This window comes from Condylura cristata, unplaced genomic scaffold (genome assembly GCF_000260355.1).
Source record: "Condylura cristata isolate star-nosed mole 26May11 unplaced genomic scaffold, ConCri1.0 scaffold00022, whole genome shotgun sequence".
Classification (NCBI taxonomy): Eukaryota; Metazoa; Chordata; class Mammalia; order Eulipotyphla; family Talpidae; genus Condylura; species Condylura cristata.
The window spans coordinates 29,046,034-29,062,499 of NW_004567123.1; the positions used below are offsets into that span (position 1 = coordinate 29,046,034).

The window sequence follows — 16,466 nt, forward strand, 5'->3', positions numbered from 1 at the left end:
TTCTGTGTAAGACAAGGACGTGAGAGCTGTTCCCTGGAGGGGCTCTGGCAGGGAGCGGGACTGTTCCCCGGGGTGTCTGGGATGCCTCTCCCCGCGTGCCCAGCAGGCCCTCGTTCCTGTGGACAATCTGTGGGCATCCTCTGGGGGTGTGGAGGCAGGGGGTTTGAGGTGCTGAGGGGGCACGAGCTCCGCTGGCAGAGGTCAGGCAGAAGCTGGTGGCAGACAGGCAGACAGCTGTGAAAGGAACCAGTCTGTACGTGAAAGAGTATTTATTGAAAACTGGGTTACTGACAGGAAGCTCCTGGCCCTTCTCGGATTATAATCTTGGCTCACAATGGGAAGTGTTACTGTCTTTTTACAGTATCTTTTGGGAGGGGCCTCCAAGTTTATTTTCCCATAACCACTCCATCCAAGGACAGGAGGTCTTATATAAATATATATACAGGTCTGTGTGAGTAGAGAAAATATATAGCACACTCTTCGCCGGGCGGTACCGACGCGTGCGGCGCGGTGGTCTGTCCGAGCGAGGGGCTGCGCGTGGCTCGCAAGAGTGGCGCCCAGGAAAGGCTGCTCCCTGGCATCACGGCCGGTGGCGAAACCCCAGCGCTGGGATGGGAGGGATAGAGGGAGGCAAACTTCCTGAGGTCTGGGAGGCCAGAGGAAGCACACTGCAGGGGCAACAACTCAGGTGAGGCAGAATCTCTCTCCCAGAAGAGAGCTCGTGTGCGGGCAGTGGGATCCAGCCCACACCACAGGCCTCCTCTGGCCTCTGCCAGCAGGTTCTTGAGCCTCAGGGGGCGGGACTTAGCCTGAAGGCCTTCGACTTGCAGACAGCCGAAAGCACGTAGCAGATGTGTCCCTCAGCCCCACAGCTGCGCAGACAGCCAGGCCTGGTGGGGTCGAGACCAGAGCTGCGAGAGCCACACACGGCAGCGGCAGCGGCATCTGCACTGTGTGAGGCCACCGTGAGCCTTCACGAAGCCGACAAAGGCAGATGAGGAGTCTAGCAAGGACAGGCCAGGGCCCCCACGGACGGGAGACCCGGGCCACCCAAGGCAGTGTCTCGGAGGCTGTCGACACGCCAGCGCCGCTGCCCTCTGAGGCGGCCTTTCTGGGCCAGCTCTTGTCCCCGTGGGGTCCAGATGACCAGAGAGCAGGCTCGGGAAGAAAGGGGAGTGGCTGCTGTTAAATCCAGCTCAAGAAGCAGTCCCGCGGGCTGCAAGGCAGGAGCGCCTGTCCGTTCCTCATGGTGAGGTGCCGGCCCCCAGGTGATGGGGGCTCGGGCCCTCGTGACTCCTGGTGGGCAGGGACCAAGAGGAAGCACGGTGGTCCGAGGTGGGCTGCCGGGATGGCTGGCGCTCACTGACCACTGCAGTCACTACAGATCCTGTACAAGCAAAGGGCAAGGCACCAGACTGTGAGTGTTCCTCCTGGCCCAAGTCCCGTCCTGGGCACTGCCGTCTCTGGCTCCAGGCTCAACCGTAGTGGTAGACGAAGTCATAGCTGCTGGGCTCCTTGGGCACCGGCGGGGGGGCCTCCGGGATCTGGATATTCTCCAGGTCCAGCAGCCGCAGCTTCATCTCCATGCTCAGCAGGGTGTCCAGGTCACTCTTGGTCAGCTCGCTGGACATGTCCTTCCCTAGGAGGGCACTGAGGCCATCAATCCAGATGCAGTACTGTGGGGAGCAAGATGCAGAAGGTCAGCTGGTGCCCTGGTTATCAGTGTGGGACCCCGCGAGGCCCCTGTCCCAAGGGGACCCACAGCGGTCTCTGGCACACCGAACAGGAGGAGCAAACCGGAGGTGATCACTCCTCGCACAAGGGCCTCTGGTCTTTGACAAGGATTTAAACTTTTTGAGATGACGTAGACGAAGGTTTTGAAAAATGAAATTAGTGGATACAGCAAAATGAGACCTGAGTGCTGGGCATCAGCTACTTGACATCAGCAATGGTGAGCGCAGATAGAAACTGGAGAACAGCCGTGCATAGCAGGGGTCCCTGCAGCGCTTTGTTGTTTTTAAAAAGCAAATTAAGAGAAAAAAAGATGTCCATAAATGTCAAAAAAAAAAAAAAAAAAGCTACCAGAGAAGCTGAACTCAGAGGCCTCCTAAGGGAGAAACAGAATTCTCCCGGCCCTGAAACTCCTGTTCTCGCTGTTGCCTTTTTCCTTTCCCCACACCGCTGTCGCCCCTCTCTGCACCTGCTGGTTCTTCTTTCCTTCCTAGAAAACTCCCCTGGCAGCTCCGGGGAGCAGCTCAGGGCCTGTCTAAGTGTCCCCAGAAGCTCCCGCCCCCTCGCCCCCCAGTTCCCTCTGATGGTCCCAGAGCCTTCCAGATGTCTGGCCGCAACCGCAGTTCCTCACTGCGCATCTAGTATCTCCGCTACTGCAGGTGAATGGTCTGCCCCCAGGTGGCGGGGCCAGCTCCGCTGGACTCCCAGCTCAGGGTCCACTGCAACACAGGCCGGGAGTGCTGAGGAGGGAGGCTCTGTCGACTTCACATGGGTAGCCGGTCACAGAGGAAGTGAAAAGAGAATTTCCCTAGCCCAGGCAAATACATTATCCCAAGCTGACCTTGTCTTTCTGAGGACAACCCACGGCTGGGGCCACAGAGGACCCGGCAGGGAGCAGCCCAGGGGCCCTGCAGCGTGGCAGAGGCTGGGTGACGGAGCCTCTGGAGGCTGTGGCCCTGCCTGTCGGGCCCACTCCGCCCCTCCACAGAGAGCCTCCGCTGCCCAGATAGCCCCTCCTGCTCACCTCATACTTATTAGGCGCGATGAAGTTTAAGGTCTCATCAGGGTCATACAGGATGGAGAAAGCTAACTCCAACACCTCCTGAAGGAGAAAGGATTTCAGTTACTTGGAACGAGCGAGGGGCTCGGGCACTGAACGCCCAGGCCTTGGCCACATCCTCGGGACTCGGCCAGACCATCAGGGTACTGACCGGGAGTGAAGTCACCAGGCCTTGGCCACATGCACACGTGTCCCTCAGCCACTCCCAGCCCGAGCCCCGCTAAGAGCCTTTTGTAAATCGGTGCCCAGAATGGTGTGACCACCGTAAGCGTGTACCTTAGTAATTACACGGAGAGCCTTGCCAGTCTCAAAAAGCAGCTCAACAAAAATAGTTTGTAGCCAAAGTGTGGACACAGGGCTGAAACAAACTAAATTTGCTAAAAAACACCAACTCATTGTTTTAAAAGAAGGTACATGAAAGAACCAAGCATTTATCCTTTTTTCTTGCGTAAACCACACTACTGGGAAGTCAATCGCAGATGACAGCAATTTCTCGAGAGAATACTGAGCGCGTAGAGGAGAAGGGATGGCCGTGTGAGACTGTCTCTAGCTGCCCCTACTTCACAGCTGGAACCAGCACGGGCACATCTGCTCACATCACAGAGAGAGCCAACACGCACAGGGCCCTGACAGAACGCGGGGCCTGCAGGAGGCAGTCTCCCCTCCTCCCCTAAACGGGGTCACAGCTGAACTGGTGATCGACAAATCTGGGACAAACTTGGGACAGAGGAACATGGGAAACTATGCTGTGGGGAGCCAGGGGCCAAGGTCCAGGCTGGGAAAACCACCGGACAAGAAGCCTGGTTCCTTCGTCTAATAAACTGAAAAGAGGAAGAACAGACGGAGAGATGGGGGAGCTTATGAGTCAAGAAACTTGAAAGATGAATCACAGAATATGGACCTTATTTGGTTTCTAATTGGAAAAAACAAAACGGGTGTCAGTGTGTCTACGTGTCTGTGTGTGTGCATATATGTTTATGTATTCTTAGAGAAATGATGGTATCTGTAAGACAGTGGAAATCGGAACATCAATAGAATATTTGATATCAAGTAACTTTTCTGTTTAGGTATGATCATCGTGATGGTGTTCAAGAGTCCTTAATTAGAGTGCCTCATTCCAAATATTTACAGAAGAAATGACCTGGCTTGTGGGATTTTCTTCAAAGTAAGAAAGGAGAGGGGCAGAGGAAAGGCAGACCTGCGCGGCTGCTGGGCCTGGCTGATGCAGATATGGGGGTTCTAGCTATTTCTGTGTATGTTCAAAATTCTTCTGAAGAAAACACTCAGGAGTCATTTAAAGAGAGAAAGAGTAGGGGAGAGAGAGCTTGCAGACTGAAAAGCAACTCCCTCCTGGCTGTGCCCCCCAGGCATCACGCTCCCAGGGCTCCTGTGGCAGGCTGCCTCTCCTCACCTTGTTCTGCTTCAGGGCACTCTTCTCCTTCATGTGGGGACAATCCTTCCCAGTGACAATGGCCTTAATGTCTGCAACAGGAACTGATAAGTGGAAGGAGTTAGTCTGTGGAAGCTTCACGATGCCACATGGCTGTGCTTCAGCGCTGGCAGGAGGCCCTGCACCCACTCAAAGGGTTAGCCTGGAAGGGTGGCCTTGTCCTGTCCTCTCCTGCATGGTCACTTCCTATAGATCACAGCTTCTGGGTTGTGTCAGCCCCCTCGAGTCAGTTCGGAGAACATGGATTGTCCCACCTAAGGAACAGACACTCCCTTTCTGCCTCATCACAACAGCAAATTGACAACTACTTGAGTCGGCCCTGGAGCAGCTAAGTTCAGCTCATGCCCTCTGGGCCTGTCCTAAGTGCTTTCCCAGACAACTCATTCATGCCTCTTACAAGGGGGAAGTGGCCATTATTCCCACTTTACAGGAAAAGAAACCAAGGCAGAGGGAAGCATTAACTTGCAACCAACTGGAACTAGCAGCTGAGCAGGGAGCCAGAATCTGGATCTCGGCAGTCTGGCTCTCAAGCTCCGCTCTGGCTCAAGCCCTGCCACTCTGCTGAGCCTTGCACCACCCTTTAAACCCATCACACCCATGACCTCATGAAATTCTCCAGAGCCCCGGAGTAGGGCAGGCAGAGATGAGCTCTGGTCTCTGCCAGGAAAGGAGACAGGTCCAGAGACACTACCGGCCCGCTACCAATCATCAGGTTGAAACAGGCGGCACTAGAACTCGGGTCTCCGACATCGAGTCCAGGCACCAGGACACAACAGGGAAGGGGACCTACTTTTCTCCTGCAGGGATTCAAACGTCACCTCCCCTTGAGGGTTGTCATCCAGGTCACCGTAGTGCAGGACCTTGTGGTTTAGCGCCAAGCGGCAATACCAGAAGCGTTCTGGAACACACATGAAGCCAGGCAGCTGAGCCAGGCAGCCGGGGGCAGGCCCTGAACAGCGGCGGGTGACCTGCTCCCTGGTGCTCCTGCAGGGCCCGGGCAGGCTGCCCATGCAAGGGGAGGGCCAGCGGCGCCCAGCTCCCCTCACCTTGTCTCCGGCGGTTCCCAATTTTCCGGAAGCTGCTGCCCTCACACAGACGGTTCAGGCGCTGCTGCTTGATCAGCTCAAGGATCTCGGGCTGGATCTTCTCCCTCAGCTCCCTGGGATGGACACGAAGCGGGTGAGGGGGCCAGGGGCCGGCAGAGGCAGAGCTCTGAAGGCTGGCCCAGTCGCAGCAGCCCTTCCGCCCACCCGGAGGGGCACTTACACGATGGGCGGGGACTGGAAGTCGTCCTGGCTCATCCTCTCTGACTGGCGCAGCCGCAGGATCTCAGAGTAGCTCAGGCTTCGCAGTTTGCTCTTGAACTGATCCAGCGAGTTGGGCTTGGAGGGCAGAGCCCGCGTGATCTGCTCGCGGACCACCTGCATGACCTGAGCAAGGAGGAAGGCCGCCCTCAGGCCTGCCCCGACAGCAGACAGGGCCCTGGCGCCAAGCTGCCCTCCGGCCCAGCCCAGCAGGACTGCAGAGCCGCAGGTGAGTGGGGCCCTGCTCCCAGGCACATTCTTGGGCGGCCACTTGGGACAAGTGCCTGTGGGTGGCGCACCCCGGTGTCTCACACAGGCCAGCCAACCGGGGTAGAGTGAGCCCTGGTCTTCGGAGTCAGAGAGGGGGGTCTGGGCCTTGACTCTGCCTCAGTCTCAGGCCATCACCTAACCACCTCAGGCTGCCCCTTGCTCATCTTTGACGTGGCAGGAAGGGAGACAGACGCACCCGACAGGCTGCCCTGAGTGTGAGGGGCCTGTGGACGCGGCACTGAGCACACCCCAGTGTGCCCACAAATACACAACAGGTCACAGGAACACACGCAGCGTGTTCCCCACTGCGAAGGAAACGTCTACAGGGTGAAAAAGGCGCAAGGGACACGTAACAACGGTCGTCCCCAGTGGCGGATTTACAGATGACTCGACACATTTTTCATGAGCTGAGTCGTTTCAAAACTCAACTTGCAGATTCCCAGCCCTTGAAGGCCGCGCAGTGCACCACAAAGCGAGCACTGTGAAAGCGCTGAGGCCGGCTAGGCACCGGTGGTGGGGGTGGGGGCGGCCTCCCTCTCCCAGTCATTGGGGGTGGGGGAGGGGTGCTGGCTCCTCTGAGCAAGAGGGGCCCCTGGGAGTAGCCCGTGCCAGGTTCCAGAGGCTGGCCGTGCCTCAGCCCTTGCTGCTGCCACCGGGCTGGTCCCCCACTCCCTGGGCTCTGGCCACTTGTCACAAGCTGTCACGCGCCTCAGGAGCTCGGCGACACTGACCTTGTTGAAGTCCTCGGCTGTGGCCCTCATCTCCTTCCAGGTCTTGTTCAGTAGCTGGATGCAGATGCCAAAGAGCTCCTCAAACGCCCGGTCGTGCGTGAAGAACATTGGGTGGTAGTCGTTGCGCCCCTCATTTGCTGTGGAAGACAAGACACGGGCAGAGTGAGGCCGGGCGCTCGCGTTCGGAAACTGGACCTGCGGCCTGAGTCCCAGGAGCGACACCAGACCAGGTGGGGGCTGGGGAAGGGCGTTTCTCCTCAGCTTCCTCCTCCAGGGCGCCGGCTCAGCTGGCGCACCCTGCACCCGTCAGCCAGCCTTCCCCAGGCTGCCCACAGAGGGGAGGCTTCCGATGTGGCTCAGGTTGCCCCCTCACAGACCGCAGCAGCCGGGGCTCTCAAACAAGGATGAGAGGGGTGACCGCTCATTCAGATGGAAAACGAAGCCGCAGTGAGGTCCCCCAGTCCCGCAGCCTCGCGCCTCTGCGGGCTCCAGGGCTCCAGGAGAGGCAGGAGGAGCCGCCAGACTTACGGAGCTCCCCGACCTGCAGGACCTCGCAGAGCATCTTGGTGAGCTCGATGGCGCTGCGGCCGAAGGGGCACTCGTGTTTATCTTCGCGGCTGCTGTTCTCCAGGACGATCTGTGGGGGTGAGGGGCTGAGTGAGCAGGCCGTAGGGAGGCAGAGACCAGCCCTGGCCCAAGGAAGCTGCCCCCGCCTGTACCCGGATGTAGGTGTCCTGGTGGACTTTAGCCAGGTACAGCATGTTGTCTAAGGCCAGCATTCCAGGTGGCGTCTGCGTGAAGTCCATTGCTGGGTTGATGTGATTCTGCAGAAAGACAGCACCATCTGCATGGCCTCCTGTGTGCTCCATCACCCAAGCTGCAGCCCCAGCACTGCCCCTAGCACGGGGGCTCTTTCCCAAGCCCGTCGCCCACAGCTACCAGGCGGGGCTCTTGGCTGACTCAGCGCTGGGCCCAGGGCGGTATGGGACAAACAGCCTAATTCAGTTCAGCTCCTCCTCAAGCCACAGTGTCCCATCCCAACCCCCACCCACCCAGCGTTCCAAAGCAGCTAGCAGAGCTGGAGAGCGCGCTGGGCCCTCTCTCTGTACTTGGCTGACCCCTCTGGGCTCTCCACCGTTCATCTGCTTTATTGCACAGAGCCAAATGTTGCCCATAAACTTGGGAACCTGCCGCTGTTGAAGCAAACCAGTGTGAAGGCGCCTCGGCTTCTTAGTGTCATTTCTTGCAGACCACGTTAAGGGGGTTCTCTGTCAGCTGTCCCAGCTTCTGACTGGCAGATGGCCTACCAGACTGTGCTTGGGGAAACTTACCGTGAACCCCAGCATTTTGTAGTCCTTGGTGTACATGGCTTTGCGCTTTTCTGTCCCACTCCCAGGGACACTGCTAGGGTCTGATTCTGCATCAAATGCAATCCTCCTCAGCTCAAATATAATGTCTCTCTGAGCCTGAGAGGCAAACAGACAGCAGGTGAGTCAGCCAGCCGAGGGAGTCAGGAGGAGGGGGAGTGGCTCAGGTTTTTCTGGACAGAGCTCTGGCCCTGGCGGATCTCACAGGAAGCCCCCCTCTACCTTAGCGGGACAGAGCTGGGCCTAGACAGTTGCTGACAGGTTGTCCTCTACCAGCAGGGAGCCAGGAGAGGCGCAGAACTAGAGCTCCCAGAGCGGACTCAAATCACCAGGCAAGGGCCTGCCCAGCGCACTCCAAGGACTCTGGGTGGGGTGTACCACACCCAAAAGGGAAGCTCCACTCAGCACCGACCTGGTCATTGGGGTCCATCTTGGTCATCATCCTTTCTTCCAAAAGGTTAAAGGTCAGGACTTGGAGAACATACAGCTGATGGGCCATCTCAGTTTTAATGGGGCGGTTCCCTCGGATCACGTGCTGGCCAAAGCAGAGGCAGGGAACAAAGGGTCGGGCTTTGCCCTCTACCAGAGTCACATCACTAGACCACCAGGCTGGGTGACGCAGGCTCTCCTCCCCCACAGGGATACCTCCCCCCAGAAGGGAAGGAGCAGAATGGGCTCCACTCAGGCCCTGCTGCCCAGAGGGCACCCTCCCATTCGCTGCGCTCCCCTGGGCGGGGCACGTGATGAAGGGTGGAGGCTACTCCAAGAGGGAGCTACCAGGTGAGATCGGTGAGGCCGTGGCCTGGGTGATCTGCTGCCGTCAGGGCCCGGCAGGTTCCGAGCCAGGGACAACAGAGCACACAGGCACGCGTGGGACTCTGCTCACAGGGAGCACCTGAACTCCTTGTGAGGCCCCCACGGCCCTCCCCTTCCTCTCTCCCTGTCCTGTCACCCTGTGCACCCTCCCCACGGCCCTGGCTGCCCTCACCCACCTCCCCTCACCCTGGCCTCCCACCTCCCCTTCAGTTCGCCTTCTCCCTCTGATGCCCACCCCCAAACGTGGGCCCCCCTCCTTTCCTGCTCTTTCTAGCATGCGACACCCCCTCCACAGTTCCTCCAGACTGATCACTGCTGGCCCTGTTCGTCTCTCCCTGTCCTGTTCTCACTCCCACGACAGCCTGTTCCTTCCTGCTTGCTCCCTGGTATTTCTCGGCCCTTCTCCATTATTGTGAATCCTGTCACATTTAGTCTTTTCTTCATCAAACGAGACCTTGTCCCATTTCCCACAAGTGCCACCTCCATGTCCTTCACGTCCTTAGTCCAGCTGTGGCTCTCAGCTGTGCTGCCCACTATGGTGGATCCCTGCACGTACGGCACTTAACATTTATTTAAATTGGAAAGTCTGGCCTCAGTGACACGAGTCACAAGTTCAGCTCAAGCGCAGGTGCGGGCCGGGCCGCACACACCACCCAGAGATGGCTGTGGAACATCCCCTCAGCACAGCATGCCCCACTGACAGCCCTCTCTGCATCGGGTCTTTCCAGAGCGCCCTCTAGGTTTACGTGGGCTGTTAGGGCCTGACCTGGCTCCAGAACCCTCTCCTTGGGCCGTTCGCTCCCACCTGGTGGCCCCTAGTCACGGGTGGCAGCTGAACACCTGAGGCGCAGCTGGTCTAAACTGTTAGGTGCAGCAAACAAAAGGCGCTCACCCGGTCTTGAAACCTTAGTATGAAAAAGATGGAAGGTATCCCACTGCAACTTTTCTCTACTCATTATACACTCCAATTGTTTGGGATATACCGGGTTAAAGAAAACACTGGAATGAATGTCCCCGCTCCTCTTCTGCGCAACCAGCCCATGAACGGAAGCTGGCTCTCCCAGTGCTTTCAGGCACGGCGCTGCTCTGGCCCAGCTCTTCCATGGCCCTGTCTTCCTCTAGGCCCACACAGCCCAACATGGTGGCCAAAGGTGGGGAGCTAAACTTAAGGGGAAACCACCGATTCCAGCCCCCAGTCACGCCAGACACATTTCAAGTGCTCCAGAGCCACGTCCCGCAGCCACCGAGCCCCAGGGAGCAGCGCTCGCTGCCCTCTCCGGCCTCTCCTTCACGCCTGTGTTTGCGAAGCCCTCACCCTCCTGTGAAGCCACAGGCTCCCTCTTAGCCTGCGCCTCCCCAAGCTGCGCTTTCATGCTCTGCTCCTGACTCTCTGCCTCTCCCCTCAGCCCACTACAGTCTTTTCCCTTCTCTGCCACTCTGCCTTCTCCTCTCTCCTCACCTTTCTCCACAATCCAGAGCACCACCCTGGAAAGGGTAAAGCTGACGGAATATTGGTTCTCGCTCACCTTAACCCCCTTTCTCAAGAGCAGACCTGTGGCAAAACAACACTCCTGCCAGTGAAGCAGAAGCAACACAGCTCCAGTTTTACTTCCACCTCAAGTCCCATTTATTGTCCAGGACCTGGAGGCCTACACGCTCCGGCCTGGCACTGAAGAGAGCACCCTGACCGGGTCCCAGCAGAGCCCAGGCTCGGGTCCTGACCCTGACAGGGATTCTACTGTGGAATCTCGGCTTGTTCACAAGCCCAGCTCAACTTGTAAGCTCATTCAGGTAGGTCATAGCCTTGAAATTCACTCAATTTCCCTGAGAAGGGGCCCTCGCCCCACATGTGCGGAGGACACAGGCTCAGGTGTGCAGACCAGTGTGCGGGGCTCTGGAGCACTGTGCGCAGGGCCCTCCCGCCAGGCTGGAGGGGTCTTTGGCCCGAGATGCAGTCAGCAGGGGGGGGTTGCTCCACGAGGCGGAATCTACCAGGCGCTGCAGGTCCAGCTGGTCACTGGACTTCACAAGTGCCCCAGCCGACTTCGTGAATTCTGTCACCTCAGCATCCTGTTCCCAACACAGGAGCACCCACAGGAACCCTGTGCTTCCAGGGCCTGGCGCCCTGCCGTGCCCTGAGTCTCCACACCCGGTGAGCACAGAGGTCTAGGGACCTGCTCGGGGCCCTTCACTGAGGTCTCCAGATTCTCCCTTGTGTTTGACACCTGAAGAGGCCTCCTTGACCCCCAGGCTTTCCTCCCAGCTCCCACAGCCCCAGCGCCCACCTCAGCCTCTTCCAGCCACACCCCCCCTTCCTGGTAACAGGAAGCCCCCCCATCCTAATTTCAGTAACAGCACCATAGTAGTAAGCGTTGCTATTAATAGTAACAAAACAAGCCTAGCAACTACAGCTTGACCCGGGACTTACATTAAGGATTATGGACCGGAGGTGCTTCTGCGCAAACGCATTGGCCATGTCCTGTTGGAGAAAGTAAGCACGTGTGAGGTGAGGCGGCAGACTCACAGCTTGGGCAGACAGAAGAGGAAGGCTGCAGCCACCCTGCTGCTCCTCTCTGAAATGTGCTCTCCTCTCAAAGGCCCGGCAGGCAAATGGGAAAAACAATGTGACACCAAATGCATCTTATAGGCTGACAACCTCCTTCACTTCCTCGTGAGTGTGAGCGACCCCAAATACAGCCTCCCTCCCCGGGGCCCAATTCACTGCATCATCTGCAGAGGGACGCAGACCAGTCAGGACAAGACACTGCGTTACAGGATGCGGCTGATGGACAAGGCGCGGGAGCACAGCGGAGACACATTCCCAAGCCACACACACAGAGGCAGATCCTGAGGGGCAGACCCCCTCCCCCCCCAGGGGCAGACCCCCGCCAAGGAGGCTGTGGAGGGAGGCGCCCACTCCAATCCAGGCCAGGACTCTGCCCCAGCACTGCCACGCGATTCACTTCTGAGTGGTTTAAATAACAAAGCATTGGGTATCTAGGGGTAATTTTTCATAATAGGGTCATCATCTTATTGTATGTGGCTCAGAATTTGACAGTAATGCTTTATTTATTTAGCGCACTAGGGACATAAAGTATCACACATAAGTGACTCTTCTAGGGAGTGAAGCTTTAAGGGTCCTCTCAGTATCATTATTTTGACCATTCTTATGCAAATCTTCTAAAAGTACATTATATACATGTCTTTATTTCTGAAAAGAACATAATGATTATAATTTAATCACGGCCAAAGACTTGGCTTCATAAAAAAGAACATCAGTTACTATTCTGTTGTGACATTGTAATGCCCTAAGGAGCTATTGAAATGTGAAGCTATTTTCCCCTAAACAAAATGGTCCCAGACTACTGTGCTTTTAATTTTTCTGACAGCTTTTCATAATTCTTTCGTCTCCTGCTTCCCTGTCAGCCATCACTTCTTACTAATGTTAATTAGTATGACTTTACTTTCTAAACTGCTGCCTTCGTTTCATTTTAGAGATATTCTAAATCAGCGGGCCCGGGGGCGCTGGCCCCTCTCCTCTGCAGCCATATCCATGGGCTCTGTCATTCTGCTCAGCTGAAAGGCCTTTCTCACGTCAAGATTTCTAGCAATATTCCAAATGGCTGACACTGCCAGAACATTAAGTTCTACTTTGCATCCCCTGAGCACAATCTGGGTAGCAGAGGAGGAAGGTGGCCTAGAAACTTCTTTGAAAGCTATAGGAGCTTGAGATTAAATCTTGCTGTGGACAGCTCACAAAGTAGATACTTGGCCAGTGGGCTTCTGTTAAAACATAAAGGCCCTGGAAAGAAGGCTTCTCTGTGGGGAAAAGCACTCACCCTTTTTCATATCCTCCTGTAGCCGACCTCTCTCAAGCTCCTCCGCCAAAGAAATGAGCATCTGAACTCCCTTTTGTCAGCTCTCTAAACCTTTTCAAATTCCTTCAGCCTAGCAAGCATCCAAAAGGGCACGGATTTCCTTTACTCTTCGCTACAGCAAGCCAGAAGGCGATGCATCTTGGGATTGTCTGGATGAAAGTCACAGGCTATTTCTGCATCTGAGCTCCCCTGGCTGAACCACAGACCCACAGCACAGGCAAGTTACGAAGGGAAGACGCCCACCCTTGGGGCAGGTATCTCCGCAGGCCTATACGGGACAGTCACCCGCGGGCCTCCCCAAAGTGTCTGGACATCTGCGTTTCGCAGCCCCTGTGTCTTGGGGTTTCCGGAACACCTAGATCAGATCATGAGACTCTCACCCAGCTCTGACCTCCCACCTGGAAGAGAGCCGGGGCCCTTTCCACACAGGGATGCTACTTACAGTGACAGGTAGGTCTAGAGGGTTAAGAAGCTTGTCCTGCCGACAGAAAGCAAAAGGCACAGAGAAGCAGATGGAAGAATGAGCTTTCGGCTTACATTCAAAACAGGACTAGGAAGGAAGAGATTAACAGAGCAAAGCCATCCGAGGAAGACAAGGACAGACAGAACCACAGATGCTCCTGGTCCTCCCACTAAGACCTACCAAGAGCTTGGTACATGATCCCACATAAATTTCAACTTACTGAGCCCATGGTATTGACCGAGACTTAAAGTCTTTCTTTCGTCTAACCACTTGGAGTTTTGCAAGAGAAATCTAGAATGTTAGTGTCAAGGGCTCTCCTTTCACTCTAGAGAGGCTGACGGCCAGCGCGGTTGAAGCACTTGCCAGCCAGTGCCAGGAGAGGAGTTAGCCTCAGGGCTCTGGGCTCAGCACCGGACTGCTCCTCCGCCCGCTGGTTCCTGGTTTCCTCACTTACAAAACAGGACTTGTTTTTCCCATGATGTCCTTGAAAAGTTAATGGAGTACGTTGCTCCCATGTTACAGGTGGGAAACAGGTTCGGAGAAGCAGAGTGATTTGCATAATGTCGCAAAGCTACCAGGGGAGACAGAAATAGGAACCTGGGTGTCTGGATATGAAACGGGCTAGGTCATCCGCTTCACTCCCTTAGTAAGGATCTCATTGGTTTTAGCCTCAACAGTGATCTTGGAGGGGCTCGTCTTCTTCATGTTCTAATCAAGGTGTCAGCAAACGAAGGCCAAATCAGGCTTACTGCCTGTGTGTGTAAACGAGATCTTACTGGAATGTGGCCGTGTTACTCCTGTCCCAGGCCACTCAGGGCCACGGGCAAAGCAATAGCTGACGGGCGGGCCAGAGGGCCCACAGCCGAGAAAAAGCTGCACTCCAGGCCTCTGGAGAAGCACATTATCCGGTCCTGCTCTGACCTTGGATTCAGCTGTTTCCCTCCTGGTTCTTCCCTGGGTCACAGTAACAAATCTGCCCAGATGGGCTCTGACCAGAGGGCCAGGAGGAAAGACTCTCAGGAAAATGGCTGGGTCCCTGCTGTCTGCACAGCACAGGGTGGGTGGGTGAGAATTCTTCTCTCAGAGGAGCCCAGATGAAAAGCTTGAAGAGGCAGCACAGACCTGTCGCTTGTCCTCAGGAGCCTTCAGAAAAAGTGCGTTAATCAGTGCAATGGCGTAGGTCTGAATCTCCTGGTTGGAGCTGTGTCAATGGAGAAAGAAGCAGAGGGAGATTAGGAGACTGACCGGCAAGGTGACGCCTGGAGACCAATCACACACAGACTAGTCAGATAATCGTCGGGGCTAAGTCTCAATGGCCTGGAAAGGGGCCCACTCCCGGCCCAGCGCTCCGAGCTGGCTGCTCCTTAGAGTCATCAAGGCGGCACGGGGTGGGGGTGGTGGCAGGCGTCCTTAAAGTGACATTGGAAAGAGCGGCAAGCAGGCCAAACGTCCACCTGCCACTCTCAGACGTGAGGACATCTAAGCAGCCATTAAAAACCACCCCGGGGTTAGGGTAAAGGTTCACGCCCTAGGGTTCGGGATGGGCTTAGGGCATCTGTGAATCCTGGAAGTGGTGCAGGAATTATTCTACATCTTTGACTATGTGGTATTTTTTTCTAAGGAGATGAGAGTCACAGCTATTACTGATTTCCAAAGACTGTTGGGATACAAAAAGATTTGGAAGAATCCTTGACGTGAGATGTATAGGATGTATTATTCAGTAAAGAAAAGTCAAGGTAAATATAGTATGTATAAGAAGAGTCCAAATTTGTTAAAAATCTGCCCAGAATCCTGGAGCCTGGCTCTCCACGTGCCATGCAGGAGGCGCATGGGATGGCGTGTTCCAGAGGGCCAGGTTCCTGCTTGGCCGGGAGCACCGCTGGAGCTAGCGGCAGGCAGGGAGCACCACGGGAGCTAGTGGAGGGTGGGCAGCGTTCCTCAGCACACAGCACAAGACTTCTGGTGGCAGCTACTGGGGCCTAAGAAATGACGTGCTCCTCTAGCATCCTGAGGGAGGCCACCGAACACCCCCACTCAGAGACAAAGAAGCAGAGGCGAGTCTGAAGAGCCAGGACCCGCCCTCCAGAGTTTACATTGCCCTCTGGCCCCCATCAGCCTTCCTGGCTTTTGAGTATCCAGAGACAGGCTGCGGGGTTCCTTAGAAGGAACAAGCAAAAACCAGAGCTGCAAATTCCTTTGTGCTTTCTTTTCCCTTGGCTCTGTGGGGAGGAGCAGGGGGAGGAGAGTGTGTGAAAACAGGGCTGCTGGAAACTTCTGGGAGCCCTGGCCTCCCTGGAGCTGGCGGGGCTCGGCAGCACCCTTCAATGCCCAACACGCAGGGCAAGAGTGAGAGAGGCGGCAGAATCGCCAGCCCGGCTTTTGAAGTTCAGCCCCTCGAACGTGTGCAGCGGCTGGCAGTGGAGGAAGAGGAATGGCAGAGAGGAACAGCTCTCCACACCGTCTTCTGTTCTGTTTAGTATTCAATGACATTTCGGAAGCGCTAAGCTTCTTAAAAAAGAAAAACAGCCCTAAATTTACTGAATACCTGTCCTGGGCTGGGCTTTCCCTTTTTAAATCTCCCTTGATCCTCACAAGTCTGAGACGTGGGGGACACTTAATTCTTGTTTAGAGATGCGGAAACTGAGGCTGGAAGAGATGGGGTGACCTGCTGGCGGCAGAGACCGCATGTACGGTCAAGCCAGGATTTGAGCTCCCCTCTGCGTTCACGCCCCGCACACCACAGCACACTGCTGGCTCAGTAAGTGTTCGTCCAATCATCACTACTGAAGCTTTCACCTAAATCAAAGAGGGGATATACAAATGACTGACCCCTGTACCTGAGCTCAAGGCTTAAAATGGAAGACGTAGTAAGAATACATTACGTCATGTCAACAGAGTTACCACAGGTACAGACAGATGATTTGGCCCATCGAGGAGAAACCATCTAATTCTGCCATGGTGGTTAAGGAAAATGGAGGGAAACGTCACTTCAGGGGCAAGGAAGTCAGTGGCCTTTGAGCAGGAGCAGGATGTGCTCGCCTGGGGCTATGGGGCAGCTCCAGCAGCCGTGTGGAACCGGAGGTGAGTGGGTGAGCGAGCGACCAGCAGCTCAGGAGACAAGCACCGTGGGAGTCGGGTGGGAAGACTTCACAAATCAGGGGCGAGAGGAGGACGGAGCGGGCAGAGAGCGGGCAGGGGCTCCTACTCACACCTGGAGGTGAGAGATGAGCTGTCCCACAGTGATCTCCTCGGCGATCTTCTGGTACAGACTCTGGCTGTTCAGGACCATGCTCTCCAGGATGGCCAGGGACCGCTGAAGGATGGACACGTCCACCATGGGCTGGCTCACGTAGCCTGCAATCTGACCAGACAGGGCAAGGCAGGAGGCCCAGGCCT

The 16,466-nt window shown here is 56.1% G+C and overlaps 1 protein-coding gene across 5 annotated transcripts in view; it reads right to left on the minus strand.

Moving 5' to 3' along the window:
* Positions 1-252: 252 nt before the first annotated feature.
* The window catches only part of ELMO2 (engulfment and cell motility 2), a 31,956-nt gene continuing 15,742 nt past the window's right edge, over positions 253-16,466 (minus strand). For 2 of the 5 annotated variants that reach the window (XM_012728283.1, XM_012728284.1), the window contains exons 8-22: positions 16,280-16,431; positions 14,193-14,271; positions 13,050-13,085; positions 11,158-11,208; positions 8,326-8,448; positions 7,878-8,012; positions 7,266-7,370; positions 7,075-7,183; positions 6,547-6,683; positions 5,508-5,671; positions 5,288-5,400; positions 5,032-5,139; positions 4,203-4,285; positions 2,756-2,833; positions 1,054-1,676 (exon numbers count right to left, since the gene is read on the minus strand). In XM_012728283.1, the coding sequence (XP_012583737.1) occupies positions 1,476-1,676; positions 2,756-2,833; positions 4,203-4,285; positions 5,032-5,139; positions 5,288-5,400; positions 5,508-5,671; positions 6,547-6,683; positions 7,075-7,183; positions 7,266-7,370; positions 7,878-8,012; positions 8,326-8,448; positions 11,158-11,208; positions 13,050-13,085; positions 14,193-14,271; positions 16,280-16,431 (1,674 nt within the window). In that variant the 3' untranslated portion in view covers positions 1,054-1,475. The other 3 variants (XM_004687442.2, XM_012728285.1, XM_012728286.1) reach the window with 3 other exon arrangements.